General features: G+C 37.6%; 2 protein-coding genes across 7 annotated transcripts; both read left to right on the top strand.

Annotated features, from left to right (window-relative positions):
• Positions 1 to 1,662: 1,662 nt before the first annotated feature.
• On the top strand, positions 1,663 to 4,443 carry LOC133738689 (peroxidase 12). The gene is made up of 3 exons (XM_062166271.1): positions 1,663 to 1,980; positions 2,771 to 2,965; positions 3,702 to 4,443. The coding sequence occupies exons 1-3, from the start codon at positions 1,732 to 1,734 to the stop codon at positions 4,320 to 4,322; spliced, it is 1,065 nt and encodes a 354-aa protein (XP_062022255.1). The 5' UTR covers positions 1,663 to 1,731; the 3' UTR covers positions 4,323 to 4,443.
• Positions 4,444 to 6,118: 1,675 nt separating this feature from the next.
• Positions 6,119 to 14,329, top strand: LOC133739904 (uncharacterized). Of its 6 annotated transcripts, XR_009860881.1 has the most exons (7): positions 6,119 to 6,556; positions 6,639 to 6,765; positions 7,016 to 7,084; positions 7,633 to 7,837; positions 9,824 to 9,895; positions 10,053 to 10,150; positions 10,505 to 14,329. XR_009860881.1 is itself a non-coding variant. In XM_062167719.1 (6 exons), exons 1-5 carry the CDS (start codon positions 6,552 to 6,554, stop codon positions 9,876 to 9,878), a joined length of 327 nt encoding a protein of 108 aa, XP_062023703.1. In that variant the 5' UTR covers positions 6,119 to 6,551; the 3' UTR covers positions 9,879 to 9,895; positions 10,053 to 10,443. The 6 variants fall into 6 exon arrangements, 2 of the variants coding, with proteins under 2 accessions (XP_062023703.1, XP_062023702.1); XR_009860879.1 differs by lacking the exon at positions 10,505 to 14,329 and having other exon boundaries at positions 10,053 to 10,443; XM_062167719.1 differs by lacking the exon at positions 10,505 to 14,329 and having other exon boundaries at positions 7,767 to 7,837; positions 10,053 to 10,443.
• Positions 14,330 to 22,758: the final 8,429 nt, after the last annotated feature.

Below are 22,758 nucleotides of genomic sequence, written 5' to 3'. Positions count from 1 at the left end.
TTATAATCCAACGGTCTATATATTAAATTATCCTTTAAAAATCATCTCTGTAAAAAATCAATCGAATTAAAAATCGTTTAATTATCTAATTGAATAAAGCAAATGGATGGTTCTAACAATATTTACTGCTACTATTATGAATCGTCCATGTATTTCATAAAAATGAATAACTAAAAGGTCTTCAATTTGATTGATTTTTTACAGAGCTAATTTTTGTATTACGTTATACAACATGAATGGTTGGATTAGAAAATTGTAAAGTTATTATGGATTAATCGCAAGAGAATGTGAATATGCTCATTCACCCTAGGGGTGAACCTAAGAATTGTTCATCACAGTAAGATCGGGGCTCTAAGTTCACTGTTTTATTTTTATTTTCAAAGATTCCAAGAATATTTCTGCACATTTTATTTGTTGTAAAAAAGAGAATACATAAGATCCTTCTCTATTCTTTGAAAAGTAGGCATATTATCTTTAGAATAGTTAGCAATACACCAATTCGCCATTCATTTGTAGAGTTGGTTGTTTAGTTTCTTTTCCTTCTTCTTTGTGTTTGATTCAAACAATATTATAAATCGACATGTACACCTTTTCTTTTCGATGACATATCCACATGTACACTTATAGCACAATATATTGAACATGGAAAGAGTTCTGCTCTAACTATCTAGCTACGATGTACACGTCAATTGTCCACTGTTCGACCACAGATTGGTAGCAAGTCAAAACTTGGTTGGTAAGGAATTAAGGGAGATTGTGTATAGCTAGATACAAGCTATAATGTGAATCTTTATAACTCAGTAGAAAAATGGCAAAAGAGTTTAATTTGGTTCCTAACTATTGATGGCATGGAGACATTTTCATACTGAATTTATAGCAACCCTACACCTTGATACATCCATTTAGCCTAGTGCCCAAGTTTTAGCTACCCTGTACTTTAAAGAAAAAATTTGAACATATTTTATGCCTACAATATTATTGGATCCAAAATCTTCTTCATGGTAGTTTCATCCTCTTCTTCACAGTGTTATTAACAAATATTATAATCGTGTTCACATAATCACATAATACATATACAAATATCTAATTTTGATCAAATTTTTTTTATAAACCCGAATATATAATATCTTTTCAAATTTCCCTTTCCTAAATGCCCTAAAAAGCAACCATGAATGTGTCAAACACACTTATTACAGCTAATTATTAAGTCTATGACTGATGCCTATCTTTATAAATTTTCAAACACATTTAAGGGTTAAGTGAATGGGGTACGCGTTAGCTAGAATAGCAAACAATTAATAAGCTTGTCTTATATATCTTCATGGCAATTGGCAAAACAACAGTAAACAATCCCCATATATCCCACATAGCCCCACTTCAAGGAAAGTCACTAGCGGCCTTTTGACAAATTCTTGGGTGGCAAGTTTGATTATGCTGGCCATGACCGTCCAAGTTCACTTCTTTTCTTGTACGTCCTTTGTTGGATAAGATTCCTATTGACTGACTTTTCTAGATGCCCGGAGAGCCAAGCAAAGCTTTCAATCAATTTAAAAGGTAAGAACGTGGTTTTTTTTTTCTTTTTTTATCAAAAGTCAGTAGTAACCCAAAGTCATTTTTAATTGTTCTTACCCAAAATTAGTATAAATTAAGTTAAAAAGCTTGAAAATATGGAGCACATGTGCCTATAAAAAGAGGGTCTGTTGCTGTGAAACGTACTACTACTATCTCACCATGGCTAGTTTTGCTTCTCTTTGCTCTCTGTTTCTGATCGTGTCTTCTGTTTTAGTTTCTTCCTACTTTGGTGTCTCGGAGGCACAACCCTCAGTTCCTGTAGTTAAGGGGCTCTCTTGGTCCTTCTATGATTCTAGCTGTCCTAAGCTAGAATCCATTGTAAGAAAGCAGCTCAAGAAGGTCTTCAAGGAAGACATTGGCCAGGCTGCTGGCTTGCTTCGTCTCCATTTCCATGACTGCTTTGTTCAGGTAGTTAACTTCAACAGAGCATTCCTAATCTTTGATTTAATTTTGTACGAGGCTATTTAATCCCAACCCATTTTTGGAACTGGGAGGTTACTTGGAACCCAGATAGTCAAAATGGCTGACCAGTAATTTACACAACATTAGGCATTTTGTTTACTTATATGGTGAAAGTGGACCTGCTTCTTTCTTTTGGGTAGTGCTAATTTGTGCATATATAGCTGTATGTTGATTATGTTTTTATGTTTTTCAAGAATAACTTGTTGTTCAAAACTTCAAGCCTATATAGATTTTATTCAATTGTGTATGGGAAAGATAACTGGAAACCCAGATGATCAAAATTGCTGCTAATTAGTTACTTGTATAATGGATCACTGATGATCATTCTTTGACCATTTTCTTTACATAAATAGCAAAATTGGTGCTTTTTTCTCTGCGTAGTGCTCATTTCTGTATGGTTCTTCATACTAAATTGTTGTTCAGTAGGATTATGTAGTAGAAATTATCGAATTCAATGCCAAATTGGAGCTTGTTATACTTTGACCAAAGCATGTACTTAAGCTACCTCTCAACGAAACTTTTGAAGCACAGCTGAGATCCATCTTGAATAATCTTTATACATAACCAATTGATATTATTACTTGCAGTTATTATAATCAGATGGTTTATTTCAGTCACAGCTGAGTTAATTTTAGTCCTACCTTTTAAAAAAAGAGTTGGTGAGACTTTTGATTGGGAGTGTTGAGACCGATATATAATGCGTACATGTCAAATTGAATAAATATTGACATTGCAGGGATGTGATGGGTCAGTTTTGCTTGATGGATCAGCGAGTGGTCCAAGTGAGCAGGAGGCTCCTCCAAACCTGAGTTTGAGGGCCACGGCCTTCGAAATCATCAATGACCTCCGTGAGCTAGTTCATAGCAAATGTGGGAGGGTTGTTTCTTGTGCTGATATAGCTGCTCTTGCTGCTAGGGATTCTGTTTTCCTGGTAATTAATTAATTATTGTTTCCTCTCGCCAATTATATTGCTATATATATGTATATCACTTTATACATCCATCTAATGTAGAAATGAGCTAAAAGACATAGTTGATACCTGATTTTTGACCAATTATTGAGATAGGTACTGAATAAAGGCAGAAATTTTTGCAGTACAGATATGTTTTTTGAAATATTTACTGTGAGTACGTGCAGATATTTTTGCTTCTCTGCTGTCCATTTTTTGGCACAGATCTCAGAGATATTTTATCCTATAGAATTTCAACACACCACAGTGCTTATCAAAAGCATGGAAGATATTTTATCCTACATGAAAAACAGGATGTTAGTGTTGGGGTGTAGGTGGACAATGAATTTGTTTGTGTTAGAAATATTTGGGATATTTAACAATCTTGACTAACCCAACGGCTTATAATTAAGAGGACTACTCTATCCTTGTCTAATTGATATTTAGCAAGTTGTACTTTATTAAGATGCATGTTCATATTAACATGTGACTTTTCTTTTTTTAAAATATTTTACTTTACAAATAACAAATCTTAGAAGCTTTAGTGGTTAGATTTCTGCTGCTTTTCCACATTAATTACTGAAATATGAGCTAATGATAATAACATGTTAGGAACAAATGCAAAATATTAAAACCTTACAGAATGTGAAGAACGTACATTTTCAAGTTGGATATTACCAAGTTGTTGATTAAATGATTAATATTTCTTTTGCTGCAGTCAGGTGGCCCTGACTATGAAGTACCACTGGGAAGAAAGGATGGACTAAACTTTGCAACAAGGAATGAAACCCTAGCTAACCTCCCTGCACCAACAAGCAACACTACTACTCTTCTCACAGAACTTGCCAAGAAAAACTTGGATGCCACTGATGTGGTAGCCCTCTCAGGTGGCCACACCATTGGACTTGGCCATTGTACATCCTTCACTGAACGGCTCTATCCAACCCAAGACACTAGCATGGACAAAACTTTTGCCAATGACCTTAAGGAAGTTTGTCCTGCATTGGACACGAATGCCACAACTGTGCTTGATATCCGCTCACCTGATACATTCGACAACAAGTATTACGTTGATCTCATGAACCGCCAAGGTCTATTCACATCGGACCAAGATTTATACACAGATAAAAGGACACGCGACATTGTCACCAGCTTTGCTGTCAATCAGACATTGTTCTTCGAGCAATTTGTTCATTCCATGATCAAGATGGGGCAATTGAGCGTACTAACTGGTTCCAAAGGTGAAATTCGCGCTAATTGCTCAGTGAGGAACTCAGACAACGCAGATTACTTGAGCTCCGTGGTGGAAGAGGATGAGGAGAGTTTGTCTGAGTTTTAAGGAGTGAATCTGTTCAACATGTTAATTAACTTGTTTATGCATGCACTGCTTCTTCTCATGTTTCTTCTTCCTTCTTATGATGAAGGTTAATAAATCTGTAACAGTTCAGTGTGTTTGCTTACATAGTTTCAACCTGTGGTTTCTTTCCTCATCTGGTGTATACATGTATATCGAAATTATCTTTGGGCCAAAAATACGTACGATCTTCACATTAATGTATACTTGTGACAATACAAGCTAAACCATTTGTTATCACTACCAAACACTCGAGTCAACTGACCTAATCAGTTAACAAGACTGGTCAAACTGTGAGGTTTATGAAAAATCAATTCACGGTACGTAGTTGAAAATGGTGGGGTTGCTGATTTCAAACGCATGGCTAGTAATGTAATTTTCAGTTAAAATTAGGTTAATAGGTTGGATTCCCCTCCGATATAACAAAAAGAAGTAATTATTCGTTTTCACGCTAATTCTTAGGTCATGTTTGGTTCACGGATTTGAGGAATTAGGAAAGAAAAATCGTTCATTTCCTTTGTTTGGTAGGCACAAACTTGAGAATTATTTTCCTAACAGAGGGGAAAATAGGATGGAAAATGGTTTCTTTCAGAACCCATGGGATTGATTTTCCCTTCTTCTTTCCCGGCATTTATTACGAAAATTTAGGACTACAATATTCATACTCAAATGTGTTATTGCCAATTTCACACATGATGATAAATTTTAAAATAGAAGGGTATTATTGAAACATTGATATATTTTTTCTTTCATTTCTTGAACCAACCAAACACTGGAAGGGAAATCAGATAGTCTTTCTTAAATGTTTTCCCTGCTTTACCAAACACCGGAAAGGAAACTTGACAAAAATTTTAATTTCCCATCCATGTGGGAAAGACAATGGAAATGATTTCTTTTCCATGAACCAAACGAGGCCTTATTTCTTCTCCATTCACCAAACAAGTACATAACACATTGATTAACCTCATTTCTATCCCCATGTCAATCCCTTTGACATGTACAAACCATCATTGACACAACACATTGAAATTATCTCGCATTATTTTGCAACTTCAACAATAAATGTGCATCTCATAATACAAAAAGCTGAAACAAAAATGGACCTTCAGTGACGATTAGGCAATGATAATGAAATTGTAGGCTTAGGTGGTATTGTCAATTATGATGGCATGCGCGCTATGCCAAAAATCTTAACACACAACACTTTTTGCACAACGAAAAAAAAAAAAAAGGTGCAAAAAGTGTTGTGTGATGAAGGAAAGTGAATCACACAACATGTTTACTAAACTTACGTTGTATTAGGTGGTTAAAATTCTAAAGTTTTTGTCTAAAAGGTCATTGCACAACGGTTACAAAAATAATATGTTGTGTGAATCAAAAAAAAAAAATAGCGGCAGATTTCCCTCTTTGATTGACCCAAATTTGGCTCCAAATTGGTACTTCATTGTACAACAGATTAGTTATATCTGTTGTATGAGTGTAGCTTGCAAATTGTCATCCAACAGTTTTTGTTCTTGTGTTGTATGATCAAGGAAGATATATTAGAGGTTTCGATGGGTCTCCATACGCCACTCATTCCCCTGCTCCCAAATTGAACTTTGCTTACACATAGCCGAAACTTTCCCTCCTTGCCGAAACTTTCCCTCCTTGTTGGCACAACTCAAATTTAATGTGTGCGGAATCAGACAACATAATGAATGTTATGTGTTGTCTGATACATGAATACAAAATAAAAATAGCCAACAACATGTGCGTTTATCTCCCACTTCATTTATTTCCAACACCCAGACAAAACAGTGAGAACACCATCAAAGCACAATTTCTTCATCAGTCTTCTTCAACTCCTAACCCCAAAATTTCTTCAACCATCGGAACCCTAACTCGCTCTCTCCAACTTATTTGCGACCCCCTCGTACTCCACCGCACTCCGACACAATTCCTGCTTTGTAGGTAGCCTCTACAAAGAACCGAAGAATTAGTTAGTGAGGAGAGGAAGATGAATGAGAGGAAGTAGTTAGCAATCGTCTCCTTCTCATGGACGAGAGCTTAATCGCAGTCCCCTTGCCTCGTCACGTTTCTGTTCCAGAAGACTGAGATTAGCCTCTCGGATTTCCCATACGGCGTGCCGTTTCTGGTTTGAGATATCGCTCGGGTCTTCGATTCGATCAATATGAGTGATGCGGATTGGGAGTTCATTGCTGAGGAGGACGAACGATGTGGTATAGTTCTAGTTCTCTCTGTGTATTTCCGTAACTAATCTATTTGTATTATGGAAGTTTGATCTGTTGTTTTGGTTTGCAGTGTGGCTCTTATGATGGAATGGCCTGATGTTCATTACAGGACTTTGGCCCGCCTCATATCCAAGCATGCTTGGCTCTACTCTAAGATGCTTGCTGCCGAAACCATTGTTTATCAGAAGGACAATATGGTAAGACCCTACAACAATGCTCTTTCCACTTCTTTCAATCTGTCATTAAATTCCATCTGCTTTTTCTGTTCAACCTTCATTTTTTCAGATTTGTTTATGCATATGTGCTAGGTTTCTGTTTCAACCATGATTCCATTGGCAAGCCTCAAATGAAAATAATTTATTGAATATATATATATATATGTGTGTGTGTCACTTCTATTCTGAAAGAAGTACAAATATGACTTTGTTAACTCTCATGTTTAATCAGTTTTGGATGTCCCAGCCAAGAGTAGCTGGACATAGGTGCTTTGGTTCTCGTCCTATGCTGGATCCAAAGGTTTGATAAATTTTCTTATTACATTATTAATTGCAATAAAAAACAAAACACCCCAGTTTTTTGTTTGTAGTTTGCTCTGATAAAGCTGTGAGGCCAAAACCATTGTGCAACCAGCTTAAATATGTGATGTATACATTCTTGTCCTAATATGCAGCTTTTTGACAAGTGTGTTCATATGCCCCATTCTTGTAATTGTATCTCTTATAATTGAATATAACAACTTATTGGCCTGCTTCATGAGTCTAAAGTTAATTTATGAGTCTAATCCAATTTATGGTGTTTGTGATGGAATTCATCTATTCTTTGGCACTCTTAGTCTGTAGCTAAAGATTATTCATCTATTCTTTTACTTTGTAGCCCTGTAGGTATAATTGAGATGGAATTCTTATAAAAGAATATGCCTTTACAATATATTTTGGTCTCTCTGTTCTTGTAATCTCACATGTTGTGAAAAGTGAGTGTGGTTGGAGCCAAATTGCCTTTACATATTTGTCATGAAAACAAAAATGAGTTGATTTTGATTTTAGGGTTTTTCTTTTGTTTTCCAGATCGGAAAGAGACATGTGTCTAACTGTGTAACATAGACCAGATGTCCTCATGAGTGCTTAGTTTGAAGGAGAAAGCCCTGATTGATTTTGCAGATTATCCTGATAATGTTCACTTAATGCAAATGCAATGGCAGGCTACTATAGGACCATGTAACACACCAGAGCCGAATGCTTGGAATGCAGTAGAGAAAAGCAAATGGAGCAGGTATGCTTACATACGAGAGTCTATTTCACTCTACTTGTGCCTAACAACATGTTTGTGAATTTATTTTGATTGATGTTTCCTTATTTCATTGACTTGGTGATTAGTAGTTGTTGTTTAGATGGTTGAAGTAATCAGGGAATAGCAAAGGGTTTTTAGTCATTAAGTCTGGGAGCAAGAGGGAATATATGTATAATTAATCAAATAATGTAAATCTGTATAGTGATTTGTGGACGTATAATTAATCAAATAATGTTTGATTAATTGGTTTGTTTTAGTTTTTATGTCAATGCCACCGTTTTGTGGTATGGACCATGTTCATATATAGACATATAAGATTTATTTAATATTTAATGGCTCTATTTCAACTTTCTTCACCCTCTTGTTGCAGGTATGTATCCATGGCTGACATTGTTGATATATCATCATTAGTTTTTTCTTCGTTAGTTCAAATTATAGATTTCCGGGTTTTTATATCCTCATGGTGCAATGTGAACTTAGATTTTGCATGCCATAATGAGTTCAATGCACAACCTTCATCTTTCTCTAACCCTATCAGTCTATTACTTACCCTTCATAATCACTTGGGTTAAACCCAAGGGTTTCAGGTTTTTCAGATCTTTATTTTTTCTTGGATTAATTTCAGTTTACCTCCCTAAGGTTTGGGGGTGTCATCATTTCACCCCCCCAAACTCTCAATTTCACTTTTTTACCCCCTGAACTTTCCAATTTTTGTCTTCCGTACCCAATGTCTCTTATTCCGTCCAAATTGGACGTTAAGTCCGATAATGGGGCCCACTTTGAGAGATAAAATGGTCAATTCAAGATAAAAAAAAAAAAAAATAAATAAATTCCTTTTTTTTTTTTTTTTTTTCTGTTTTTTCGTTTTTATTTTTATTTTTATTTTTTTGTCTTCAACCTATACACCACAAGTTATAATAGGTTTATAAAAACAAAAAAATACTCTAGGTGGTTGAAAGCCGCTCGCTGGTTTACGATATTTGTGATATATCTCCGATAAAGTGAATAATTTTAGGATATATCCCCAATAAAGTGAAGAAATATATGTAAAAAATAATTTTACACTTTATCTGTAAATAAATATCTGTATATCCCCAATAAACTGAAGAAATATCTGTGTAAAATCATTTTTGGTCTACGATATTTGTGATATATCTCCAATAAAGTGAAGAATTTTAGGATATATACCCAATAAAGTGAAGAAATATCATTTTTTACACTTTATCTGTAAATATCTGTATATCCCAAATAAAGTGAAGAAATATCTGTGTAAAATCATTTTTTACAGATATTTATTTACAGATAAGGTGTAAAATTATTTTTTACAGATATTTCTTCACTTTATTGGGGATATATCTAAAATTCTTCACTTTACCAGAGATATATCACAAATATCGTAGACTAGCGAGAGTGTAAAATCATTTTTTACAGATATTTATTTACATATAAAGTGTAAAATTATTTTTTACATATATTTCTTCACTTTATTGAGGATATATCCTAAAATTATTCACTATATCGGAGATATATCACAAATATAGTAGACCAGCGAGCGGCTTTAAACCACCTAGAGTATTTTTTTTTGTTTTTATAAACCTATTATAACTTGTGGTGTAAAGGTTGAAGACAAAAAAAAAAAAAAAAAAAAAAAAAAAAAAAACGAAAAACAGAAAAAAAAAAAAAAAAAAAAAGGATTTTTTTTTTTTTTTTTTATCTTGAATTGACCATTTTAGCCCTCAAAGTGGGTCTCATTATCAGACTTAACGTTCAATTTGGACGGAATAGGAGACATTGGGCACGGAAGACAAAAATTGGAAAGTTCAGGGGGTAAAAAAGTGAAATTGAGAGTTTGGGGGGTGAAATGATGACACCTTCAAACCTCAGGGGGTAAACTGAAATTAATCTTTTTTTCTTTATGTCAGCAAGAGCTTTAATTAATATATCTTGATCTGCCTGACTTTTGAGAAGGAAGAAGATCCAGGTTCGTATTCAAGAGCATCAAACTCTGTTTCTGAGCCTGTGATAGATGTACAACTAATTGTGAGTAACATGAAAGTGTTATATTATATCGTCTTTTCTTTTCCACTATATTGCCAACTGGTAGTAGTAATAGGGACGTCATATAAGTTAGCAATACTTTCTTACCTTGTCATTCGAAGTTTAAATATTTCCATAACCACCTGAGAGTTACTTGCAGAATTTCATTCAAGCTATGTGGACTCATGGCTGACAAAATGGGGGACATGCTGCCCCGTGTGTAAGCATGATATGAGAACAAAATATGTGAATCCTGAGGTAAGAGAGTGGGGTGCATCCTCATTATTTAGTGTTCCACAGTTGAGTCTTGTTTAAGTTTTTTGAATATTAAGACTCTGGGACAACCTCTATTTTGGTTCTTGCAGTCACTAGCTTTCTTGATTGTGATGTATGGGCCAATAATGAACTGAAAAATATCAAAGTTTGATTGTTACCAGTTTTCTGAAAACGTCTAAAGCTTGCATCTTATTCTTTTAAATCTGTTCTATTTCGAACATACATAGGCAACAGCTATAAATCTTATTTTTTGGTCCACTTTTTAGTTAAAGGTAGTTGAGGTTGAATGCAAGTTGGCAATAGGTTCTGTTGAACATGTTGCTTTGTCTTTCCCAGCTCGTTCATGACGCTCCACTAGGGCATGCTAATATGCGCGTTTCTATCTATGCCGCACTTGAGGAGAAAGCAAAAGTGTCATTTTCAGTGAAAGACGAAATTGAAACAGTGAAGCAGGCTTTGGGGAGTTGGGTAGCATGGCCTAAACACTTGGTCATAAAATCACATGTCAAGGTTAGAACTCAGTATAATTCTGTCACGCCCCTGATTTTCCACACAGTAAAATCGATATATATAATCTCATAATTATACATGCGTGAACGTTCAGTCATCAATACAAAATACCTGGAAACTTTTTCTCCTTTTAACTACACACATATTGATGCCCTGAACCTACTATGTCAATATTGACCCGCTCCGTAGAGTCATATATTACATAAGCTTAGGAATTAAATTGCCAACACAATATAAAACGTAACTGCTCCTCAGAGTTTACTACACAACGGAAGTCATAAAAATGGAAAAGCCAACCAAATATGCTTCCTACCCGTTCTGCTGCCAACAAGCCACCTCAGCTTCAGCCACGATCACCCTGACCTGCAAGATTAACCCTACACAATTCCATTGAATAGTGCACCGGGTTGCCACACAACAAACCCGGTAAGCTTATGAAGCTCGTATGAGTAAACTCAAAACCACAAAGCAAAACACATTTCTTAAGTCACCTCAATCTAAACACGATATACACAAAGCTCACACCTGCGGCCATCAATTCCATAATCTTCCATATCGTGCCTACATAAGTCAACTGGTGACTACAGCCACATGCTTAGATTCTCAACTAGCGTTCCATTACACAAATTCAATCAAACAAGACTTCCTCAATAAATGTTTGATGCCATTCTAACGCCCTACGGCGAATCCCAAACCACGCTCATTCCCTCCCCACTAGGAGCTTTTGTCATCAATATGACATCAAAGGTGAAAACAATAAATCACCTTCCTATCCTCACACAGAGTACAATCGTCATCACTATGACCTTAAAGATCAATCAAAACCATTCATAGTAACCCCTGCGTGCAATTTAGTTCAGGAAGTCACAGCAAAACAAGCAAAACAATTCAGAGTAACCCCTGCGTGCAATTTAGTTCAGGAAGTCACAACAAAACAAACAAAACAATTCATAGTAACCCCTGCGTGCAATTTAGTTCAGGAAGTCACAGCAAAACAAGCAAAACAATTCATAGTAACCCCTGCGTGCAATTTAGTTCAGGAGGTCACATTAATACAAACAATTCAAGTCAAAGTAGTCATCGAAATTCCACACTCTGACGTCTGTAGGTAGCCCCGACCATCACAGCAGTCATCTCGATTATTGTTAACTTAATAACAATCCAGCTCTGCTACCGAGTTGTCATCACACTGATCATCACATAGATTTCACCGATCATCACATAGATAGCCATCATCCTACTGATCATCACACAGATATCACCAGTCATCACACAGATAGCGATCATCCAACTAATCATCACACAGATATCGCCGGTCATCACACAGATAGCGATCATCACGCATATTCATCACACAGATATCGTCGGTCATCACACAGATAGCGATCATCACATAGATTCATTGTTAGTCATCACACAGATAGCAATCATCACACAATTATCCCTACACAAGCTACACAGATAATTCTACACAATCTTTACATGACAATCATCACAAAGATTCATCATACTGATGTCATCAATTCATCACACAGATATTCCTACACAAGCTTCACATGGCAATCATCACAAAGATTCATCACACTGATTTCAACGATTCATAACACAAATATTCCTACACAAGCTTCACATGGAAATCATCACAAAGATTCATCACGAAGTCACTAATACATGAATACATATGTATATATATATATATATATATATATACCCCATAATATATATATACACACACATAGTCATCCACTCAGAAATGCCACTAATATCATCTATAGTCACAGTTAATCCCATAACTCCAAGACAATATGGTAACTAGGCTCGTAACACATATCGCGAGATTTACTCACCTCGAAACTCCCGCTGCGTCTTCAATACAGAACAAAGCAGCCAATCACAATAGCCGTCCAAAGAATACTTCGTCAAGTACCTAAGGAAACACAACTCTGATTCAGTTACCAAATCACAAGGAATAACGTTCGAAACCTTAAATCGAACCAAAATTCCCGAGGTGACGCCAATCGAGGCGAAACCACATCCGAGACCTCCCAAAGTCTCCGAAACACTTCCACGATCGATGTGTCCTAGCCACAAGTCGATCCGATGCTTAAATCCTCAAGGATTTGAATAAATTCACCGATATGAAACGGTGAAAATCATAACAAATCCATACGAACTCCAAAATCTGCATATTATATATCAAAACGCTCGTATCGACGAGTAGAAAACATATAATACCGAAACAATCCCATACATGGCCGGAACATCGCCGGAACGCTGCCACAGACGGAGGCGCACCGCCGCCAGCCAAAACTCATTATTTCACAAAACTCCCAACATCAAAAAGCTTCATCTAAGCATGCTTGTGAAATCTCATAACTAGCTCGGAGTCAGAAAACAACCATAAGGGATCGAAAACTACCTCACAAGCCGTGAACAGTAATCCAATCCGAGTTGACCCAACTTTTACGTGAATCGATCCAAACAACCACCAAGGATCGATCAAGGAGGCTGCTCTGAGTTCCCCAAGCCCAGCTAGAAGCCCCGCCGACGTCGGAGCTGCGTTTTCCGGTTGGGTCGAAAAACCTCCAACTGCACCGCCTTTCACCGCCGCCACCACCGAGAATCGGCGCTAGAGGACACCACAGGGTCCGCGCACGGAGGTGAGGCGAACTAATCTGAGCTCGTCTGGTGGTCTGCCGTCGCCGGAGCTCGCCGGAAAATCCAGGTCGGATCACCGGGTTCGGGTCGGGTCGAGCGCGGGTGATGAGAGAGAACGAAGGATTTTTCTGAGTTTCCGGAAATGGATACTTACCAAAATGGAAATAGTAATTTTCCCGAAACGGAAACCCCTATATATAGTAACTTTCCAAAATCTTAAAATACTCATAACTTTCTTATACAAACTCCGATTTCCGCGTTCCACATGTCCCCGAAATCGTATTGACGCGCTCTACAACTTTTGTGAAGGAAGTTTTCAGAGAATCTCAACGTATCAAAAGTCAACCTTTGCAACCTCCCTAAAGTCATACTTTTCGAATAAAAATTCGTCCGAAACACCTCCGCTCCGTCCACGAGCCACGAAACCGTCCAACAATCACAATTTAAATTCCGGAAAATCCTCGGAAAATAAATACGAATTTCCGGGGCATCACAAATTCAACCTAACTACTTTGATAAAATTCATTTGTTTGAAGATATTTACTCTTTAGATATGTAGCATATATTTGTGATATGTACCTTACATTTATTTTCTTATTTTGGAAACCTGCCGAGGATAATGTTGAGAAGAAGAAGAAAAGGAAAGAAATAGGGGAGGAGAGGCAGCAACCAATACACCCAAGCGGATACTGATCAAGTGCGAAATGAGTGGGGGAAGTTTGTTGTCAACACATATGTGCATGAGCCATGAAGTAGCACGTTTGTTACTGGTCCATTTTTGCTAAGGAAAGCATCTTTTTTTTGTGCTTCTCTGCTGGTACATTGTCATGCACCATGTGTTGCATGTTTTAGAACAATGGATATATATGTATCAGCTTGATGTCTCAAGTAGATGGGCATGCACTAGAATGCTTTTCTTTTTTAAAATGTTGGGTTCAATGATTAGTGGTTTGCAATGTTTATATTTGGTATGTAAATGGATCAAATGCACAATTTAATTTAGGAATGGGATATGTTCAAATAATCAGACAAAAGAACAAATATAATGATAACTGCCTATTGTCTGAATGGCCAAAAATGGGGACAAATCACACTGCAATCATTCATATCACACATCGGTTTTTAACAAATCACTGTCTTCTAATCTACACTCACACAACAGAAGCAATTAAACTCTGTTGTCGCAAAGTTAAACACACAACAGAAGAAATTGAATTTTGTTGTCCCAAAGTTAATCAAACAACAGATATAGTCCAAGAACTGAAGTTTGAATATCAATCAGACAACACACAAAATAAAAGTCTATTGTTTGAGAAGCTAAACATACAACAGCTTCAAAACTAGCACTGTTGTCTGAAGGCAGCGCCGCAACTGCCGTGCAGCTGCTCCTGGCATCTGTCAAGCCACCTGCCGAGTATCACACAACACGTTTAACACATACACGTTGTCTGTATGTTTCTCAAACGACTGTGTTCCACCGTTGTCTGAATTTTCATCAGACAACGGCTCGGTCTACAACGGTGGCTCTCCATATCCCACAACGGTTTTCTACTGTCGTCTGATAAGGTTTTTGGCATAGTGCAACAACATATACATATCCGTCACTAACACATTGAGCGACGGCATGAAGGGTCGCATTGCATTTCCATGACTTTCACACTGAATTGAAGATGGCGTGTTGCTACTATGTACAAACACGCACGCTCAAAACTTCTCTCTCCCCTTTCATTAGAATCCAAAGCTCCATTCTCTATTCTCAAACGCCCCATACTCCTCGACAACCCCCTCAAGAGCATGACCAATCTTCTCCGCATCGTCCATCATCACTGAAGACTCGGCCATCTTAGTCCGAATCTCATCAATCCTCCCCACATACACATTAACCGGTCCCCTCCTTTCGTAATCGTCTGCAGATCAGACAAAAATTTGATGATGTTGAAATTCGACATGGAGGTGAGGTGAACCTCCGCTTCAGCGTTAGCCACATATCTCTCGTCATCTCGGAGCCGATGATGTGCGGCAGCACCGACGACAAGAGTGTCGACGTTGTACCGGCTCCAGAGCTTGAAGCTGGAGCTCAGCTGCGTGCTCAGCTCGCCTCGGGTGTTTAGGGCGAATTTCTCAGGGTTTTGATAGAGCCATCGATGTTATCGGACTCTCAATAAGTCTCTATTCTTTCTTAATCTGGTTTTGAATTAATGTTGATTAGCTTTCCTAGTGTTGATTCTTGAATTGGGAATAGTTTTTGTCGTCTAGATTGGATGAATTGTAATTGCTGTATATTTGTTTTGGTTAAATTAAAATCGGAGGTCGGGTTTTAGTGCAAGTGTGTAGCTGAATCTAGCAGAGTGATTTTCAGAAACTGTTGAGCCTTTTGTTATTTTTGTCTTAGCATTCAGCTGGAGAAGATTACAATATGAGGTTTTAAATATGAAATTAGTCTCGTAATGTAGCAGGTCTATTAAAAAAATGAAATGGTGATGTAGAAGTAGCCGCATATGCATCTTGGGACGAAATATGCGAAAGCTTGGAGCATATAAACACCAGGAAGGATGATACGAAAATAAAGAGCATGCAAACGAAAGATGAGATTATGTAGAGTTTATTCCATTAAGCAGCGTCATGTACTTGGTCTGATCAATTCCCATTATGGGTGCTAGATTGTATTTAACAAGGCCGATATAAGTGCTTGGTCTAATCAATTCCCATTATGGGTGATTGGGTGCTAGATTGTAACAAGGTCGACATAAGTGCCTAGTACTAGACTTCAGGATGGCTGTTCCATCCTGTTGTATTATTATTATTATTTTGATCAAATAAACAACTCAAATGCTACAACTAGTCTTTCGTGAGTCGAACTCACAACCTCCCACTTATGAAGGAGAGACTATGCCACTAGACCAAATGAAACTGGGCTCCTCTTGTATTATTTGATCATTCTTCAATGAATTTCATTATCTCAAAAAAAAAAAAAATTGTGATATAAACTATGATATGAACTGTGACATAACATCAACTTTGACATGATTGTAATATGAACTATGACATGAATTGTGACAAAAACTGTAACATTTCTAGTCCTCTCTCAATCAGTAACTTGGTCAGCGATTGATATTAATATCAGTCTCTTCTTTATGGATGCCCCAATTGGCTTTGACAACTTCACCTCAATAGGTGCATTGCACTACAAATTAATACAGCCCTTGAAATCCCACAACCCTCTTGACCATCATCCCTCCTCAAAACGCAACCCCATTAACAAACACATTCATCGACTCCCTTCAAAGCTTCAATTCGAAACAATACCCTGCTAATGTTCCATTAACTCTATAAACCATTCTCTCTTTTTCACCATAAGAGTTTGTATTAATCCATGTGATACATGTGTTAATGGTAGCAAGCTAGTGGTTTCTATTAATAATGGTGGCTTTGTGATGCCAACTATAGCTCTTCTTCAAGCAATCATGCTTATTACTATAACATAAAGGGAGTCTACACACTTATTTTTCAGCAAACCCAGCAAACCCTTTTGATTACACTGGTATTCCTCCAATTAACATCCAGCCACAAATGGCACAAAGCTGTTTAAGTTGTATGGAAAAAATGGCACAGATGTTAAACAGCGACAAGTGTGGCCCATGACCCACCATTGTACCGATACTGTCCCAACTTAACCACCCGATAGGTGTTGGGTTTTAATCACAAAAGACCTCGGTACGGTACAATTGGGTGATATCCACCACTTATAAGTTATATTTTATTTGTCACTTTTCTAATGTGAGATATTTCCTCTCCAACACGCCCCCTCACGTGCAACCTAGCTCTAGGTCTGCACGTGAAATTAATTAACAATCCAATTCCCACATTGAAAATTGGGACACAAGTCTCATATTGGAGACTTCGCCATTATAACAATCCAAGGCCCACATCAGACACTTGGTAACAATCCAATCGGAATTTTCTGATGGCAATATAAGGAACTCAAATTCGGGCCCATGACAATTGGAGAAGCAATTGGAGAGAGACCCGCTCTGATACCATGTTAAACAGCGACAAGTGTGGCCCATGACCCACCATTGTACCGATACTGTCCCAATTTAACCACCCGATAGGTGTTGAGTTTTAATCACAAATGGCCTCAGTACAATTGAGTGAGATCCACCAACTTATAAGCTATATTTTATTTGTCACTTTTCTAATGTGGGATCTTTCCTCTCCAACAACAGATGCTAGAAATTGTGGAACTAGCAGATTTCAAAATACCCAGATTCTAAACTGAGATTTGGATAGTCCTTAAAGCCAACATAAATCAATAGTCCATCAATTCGTTAAAACCAATTGAAATTTGTATTCACACCTAAGCAACCAATATAAAGTATTGATGGAACCAATTTCAATTGGGTTTTCATGTGATTGGTATCAAGCTATTTAATCAAAAGCAGGGGTGTATAATTTGACGGTTCAGATTGTGAAGACATGTTACACTCTGTACCCAGAATTACTCGTTTACTAGTCAATTGAACGGTAAAATATATGATTATTTTATTTTCACCTTCATAAAATCATTTAGGGGACGTAAATGTTGACTTTTTTTACGGTTCACTTTTTGAAGAAACTTCATTATGGAAAGTTGTAGGGAATGTTAAACTGAGTTCATATACATGTGGCACGTTAAAATCGGAGTTCCTATGAAGAGCTAAAGTTACTATTTCAGGAAACGTATATAAATAGCAGTTCACCTTTCCATTTCCGGAAATTTCCAGTTTTAGCCAGAACCCTAATTTCCAAATCCTCTCGACGCGATCCAGATTACTGACTCGATCCGGAACAGGAACTCAGTGGGTTCTCTGCCGTCCGACAAGCACAGGCTGCTGCACCGGTGGGAAAATGACCATCTCCTTATCCTCTTTAGATCCTTGGTGGTCTTTTACATCAATTTGACAAGAGGATAAAGAATCGAAGAGTTTTGTGCTCGCGGTGCCGAACGCGCTGACCGGGAATGATATCCGATCTCCGGCCACTATTAGCCACGCCACCACTTGAGCTTGGAAGCCCTCTGCCTTGCGGACCCAAACCCACCATCCTTGCCTCCCAATTCAGCCGGACGCCACCGTAATCAAGCTCAAAAATTTCGGAATGTCGAAACTTTCAAGGTAAATTCCGAGCCTCTCATTCATTTTCTGACTTTATTGTAGTTAAAGATGTTGTTGTGTTTATTATGATGAAGAGTTTGGCATAAGTATCGGCCGTCGATTTGGGGTTGGCCCCACGCGCTGCTGGAAGTGGTAGCGCTAGAGGCGCGTGCCTCCTGCTATGGCCACCTTTGTTAGCTTGTTAGGTAGAGTTCTGCATTGAGAACACATTGGTATGATTTTCGTGGCCGTTAGAAAATGTTTGGCGAGTGAATGAAATTTTTGAAATTTAGGAATTTCATATTTCGATTCGTGATGACCCAACCATTGAATCATTGTGATTTTTCCATAGGTTGCTCGAATTATCGAATTAATAAAATTGTTGAAGTTCAAGCCAATTCAGAAGTGATTTTGGTTTCTCGGGTTTTACGACAAATTTATTTTAAGAGGTTTTTGGAGTTTCGTCTTGAATTGGAATATATGGTTTACAGTTTATTTTCGACAAGCGTATCGGATTTGAGTAATTCTTTTATGATTGAGAAATAAGTATGTTTTGGTAAGTATTTAATCGAATTCCGACATAAGTTGCATATTTGATTTTTCTTATGATTTGCCATTTTCGATAAACATTATGGATCAAGTTTGAATAAGGTTTGGGAAATAATAAATTATGACATATTTCTCCTCTGAGACGTTAGAGATTAGCTGTGGGGAGTCAATAATTCAAGTTAGTGAGTGGACATTTACTTTTAAATTAAATACGCTTGCCGTACTATATTTTGAATATTAGTTTCATTGTATCGATTTTTATGATGATATTTGAGTATTGATAAATTCATCGAGATTTCATGAATTATGCTTTTGATGAAATATTTATGATTCATTGAATTTCATAAAATTATGCTTTCGATGGCATGTTGATTAACTTCCGAGTTCGGGTTCTTTGCGCTTGTCTTAATATTTGAGTCTTCATGGAGCTTATGTAGATTATTTGAGATGTTGAGAACTTTGTTTTTGGAAAGATGACAATTTCCAACGTTTGATCGAGTTATGATTTATTCTTCTGTATCAGTTAGATTTAAGGATTATTATCACTTTCCCCTTTGAGACTTAGAAATTATTTTTTGGGAGTTAATGAGTTCAGATTATGTATTTGAGGAGGTAATTAAGGAGGCTAATTATATTATTAAGTGCATGCATGCCTTACCTGGTCAGCAGTACCTTCCAGATAATAGTATTTTCTGTAGTACCCTCCAGAAAATATTCTACTCGGCAGTACATTCCAGAATATATCTGGTTGGCAGTACCCTCTGATGCGTCATCTGGTTGGCAGTACCTTCCAGATGACATGAGATGGTTAGTCGGCAGTACCCTTTAGGCATTGTCTCCTAGTATTTTAGTCGGTAGTATCCTCTAGATGACATAAAATGGTTAGTCGGTAGTGTCTTCTAGTCATCGCCTCCTAGTATTTCGGTCGGCAGTACCCTCTGATTCGTCATTTGATCGGTAGTACCCTCTAGATGGCATGAGATGACTAGTCAGCAGTACCCTCTAGTCATCAACCATTTGTATGTGTTAGTGAGCAATAGTATTAAGATATTTCAGCCAGAATGAGAAGAGTATTCTAGTTAGCAGTACCCTCCAGATGACATGAGATGTCAGTTAGCAGTAAACTATAGATATTCCAACTAAAGTGAGTAGTTGTATAGTGTAATCCGTCATTCTGACATCTTTCATTTAGTGGCCGCCTAGTAAGTACTACTGGCGAACTGATCTTAGTAGCCGCCTAGTAAGTACTACTGGCGAACTGATCTTAGTAGCCGCCTGGTGCGTGCTACTAGTGATATGATTTTAGTGATAGTCTGATGAATGTTATTGGTGACATGATCCTAGTGACCGCTTGATGAGTGTTACTGGTGCCATGATCCTAGTGGCCATCTAGTGAGTACTACTGACAAACTGATCTTAATAGCTGGTGTGTTCTACTAGTGATATAATCCTAGTGACCATCTGATGAGTGTTATTGGTGAGATGATCATAATGGCCGTCTGATGAGTACAACTGGTGACATGATCCTAGTGGCCGTCTGGTGAGAGCTACGAGTGAGGTAACTCAGTTAACAAGGACAGACCTAGGAATTAAAAATCCCTGGAGCTAAATTTACCATATGAATTTTTTTTTTCAAGAAAATTGGTAGTGTTTTTTTTTTTCAACAAAAATTTTAAGTGTGCCAATGGAAAATATGACGAAGTGGTGTTAGCTCAGTGGTTAGAGCACCCACTACCTACAATCGAGGTCATGGGTTCGAGTCACCATGGGGGTAGAAGTGAAATCCTTTGATCTTCTTTAATAATATAAAAAAAATGGTAAAAATATGAGTAAAATAATTTAGAAAATATTTCAAGATATGGATAGTCGACTAGAGAATGAGTATGATACAATTAAGACATATGTAAATACACTTTTCTCTAATAGGTGAAAACTGGGGGAAAGACTGTGAATAATTTAGTATATTATTGTAGAAAATTTTCTACAGATAGTGGTGTAGAAGAACATGGCTTTCAATCTATGTAAGTTCATTTCTAACTAATAGCAGGTAGTGAAGAAAATAAAATAAAAAGCCAAAGTAAAAGACTTAGGAACATGAGTTAGGTGTGTAGGTTAACAAGTGAAAACTACAACTATATAGAAATGCTTGTGTGGAGAGAGAGAGAGAGAGAGAGAGAGTAGAAGAAAATGAAGGGCCAAGATCAGTTGTTGTATAGGATGCTGGGCTATTTTCTGAAATTTTTTTATCAGGCATAATGTATACATGTATTAATTTGATTGGATAGGAATTGTTGTGTGGGCTGCAGCCCGCCCAGACTTTAACTATGATCCATCCTTGTTAGCTAGTAACTACTTGGTGAGAGCTATGGCTAAAGAGTTAGAGATTTATTTCATATTATCGATTTCTTGTTTAAAATAGATTACTTTAATCAATATTATTTGTTTCGTATCGTAATTTGATGATCGAGATTTAAGGGTAGTGAATCATATGTATTTTTGGTTGGAGTTGGTTGTCATTATGGGAGCAAGTAATCCATTTTTAGGAGAAGTTCTGCCAAATTTTCGATAGAATTTCTCCCACTTCATATTTCATATCAGGGTGAAATCTGGGCAGGTTCTGTCAAGACATTGCTATCATACTACTAGAAAATCATCCTACCTGTTAATGTCTAAGATTCAGCGGTAGCCAAATCTTGGTCAACGTTGGTTCGAGGGGCGAACCGCTACTTATGACATTCTTGTTGCTTCCGCTATCTGTCAAATAAAATACAAATGGCGTCAAAGGGAGACCGCGGTGGGCGGTCTTCTCTTCTCCGATGTCTAAGTTAGTCAATGTATTTATGTTGACAGAATAACAGTAGGTAAGTAGTAAATTCGTAATTAATGAGGAGAGAGGAGTGGACATTTTATAAGTGGGGAAGAGGCTGACATCTTCCTTGTTTTCGATGTGGGACTGATATGCTTCAGTTTCCAGCTTCTGATGCTTCAGCGAGGCGATCTTGGCGCGTCAGCGGTGATCTGGGGGTGAGCCGGGGCTCAGGTGATAGTTTGCTTGGCTGTGTTTCCATAGGTTACACCGTTGATGGTTGCTGGTATCGCTGGTGGTAGTATGAGCGTGGCTCATTATAGCTAATTATGTTTGGCAAATGCTCATATAAGTACACTACCCATCTTCATGGGTTTAATTTCTTTGTGGTTGTGACAAGATTAGGTACTTTTTATCCGGACAAGGACCCAAAATCGTTTAATCTCCGTTGACCCGGTGGAGAGCAACACAGTGTCAATATCAACTGGTGGATGGACTGCAATCATATTCAGGGTAGATTACCGGGGATTATCTCAAGTTTACTCGGCCGCCGAAACCCTGCTCCGGTGATAATCTTTGACGGCTTCAAACTCATATGTCTTCAATTAACCTTTGGCCTGGCGCTCATACATCTCTCCCTCTTCGTCACCTCTATCCGGTGGACCCCACTCCCACTCGCCCAAGACCTCTTCTCCAGCTCCCATCTTCTCCTCGCCCTCCTCAACCTCGACCTCAAGACCCATGTCCTTTGGTTCGACTCAGACAACTCCCGCCTCAACATCAAGAATTCTGCTAGGTCCAGGCCTGACCCGATTTCTACCTACTTGCCAGTGATTGTGTTAGGTAAGATTGAAGACGAGAGAGAGAGAGAGAGAGGTATGCCAGTGGCATCTTTTGTAATTTCTATTGTTTATAATGTCAGGTTGCTATGAGAT

Source organism: Rosa rugosa, chromosome 3 (genome assembly GCF_958449725.1).
Source record: "Rosa rugosa chromosome 3, drRosRugo1.1, whole genome shotgun sequence".
NCBI classification, from domain to species: domain Eukaryota; kingdom Viridiplantae; phylum Streptophyta; class Magnoliopsida; order Rosales; family Rosaceae; genus Rosa; species Rosa rugosa.
The sequence above is the reverse complement of the archived record's forward strand: the minus strand, read 5'-3'. Positions and strand labels throughout refer to the sequence as shown.

What these genes read in the sequence shown, in the direction of transcription:
- LOC133738689 (XM_062166271.1), top strand. Translation starts at nt 1,732, where the DNA reads ATGGCTAGTTTTGCTTCTCTTTGCTCTCTGTTTCTGATCGTGTCTTCT. An exon ending in TCCATGACTGCTTTGTTCAG is followed by an intron (nt 1,981 to 2,770) that starts GTAGTTAACTTC and finishes TTGACATTGCAG; the next exon opens with GGATGTGATGGGTCAGTTTT. An exon ending in CTAGGGATTCTGTTTTCCTG is followed by an intron (nt 2,966 to 3,701) that starts GTAATTAATTAA and finishes CTTTTGCTGCAG; the next exon opens with TCAGGTGGCCCTGACTATGA.
- LOC133739904 (XM_062167718.1), top strand. An exon ending in TTTATCAGAAGGACAATATG is followed by an intron (nt 6,766 to 7,015) that starts GTAAGACCCTAC and finishes ATGTTTAATCAG; the next exon opens with TTTTGGATGTCCCAGCCAAG. An exon ending in GAGAAAAGCAAATGGAGCAG is followed by an intron (nt 7,838 to 8,225) that starts GTATGCTTACAT and finishes CTCTTGTTGCAG; the next exon opens with GTATGTATCCATGGCTGACA.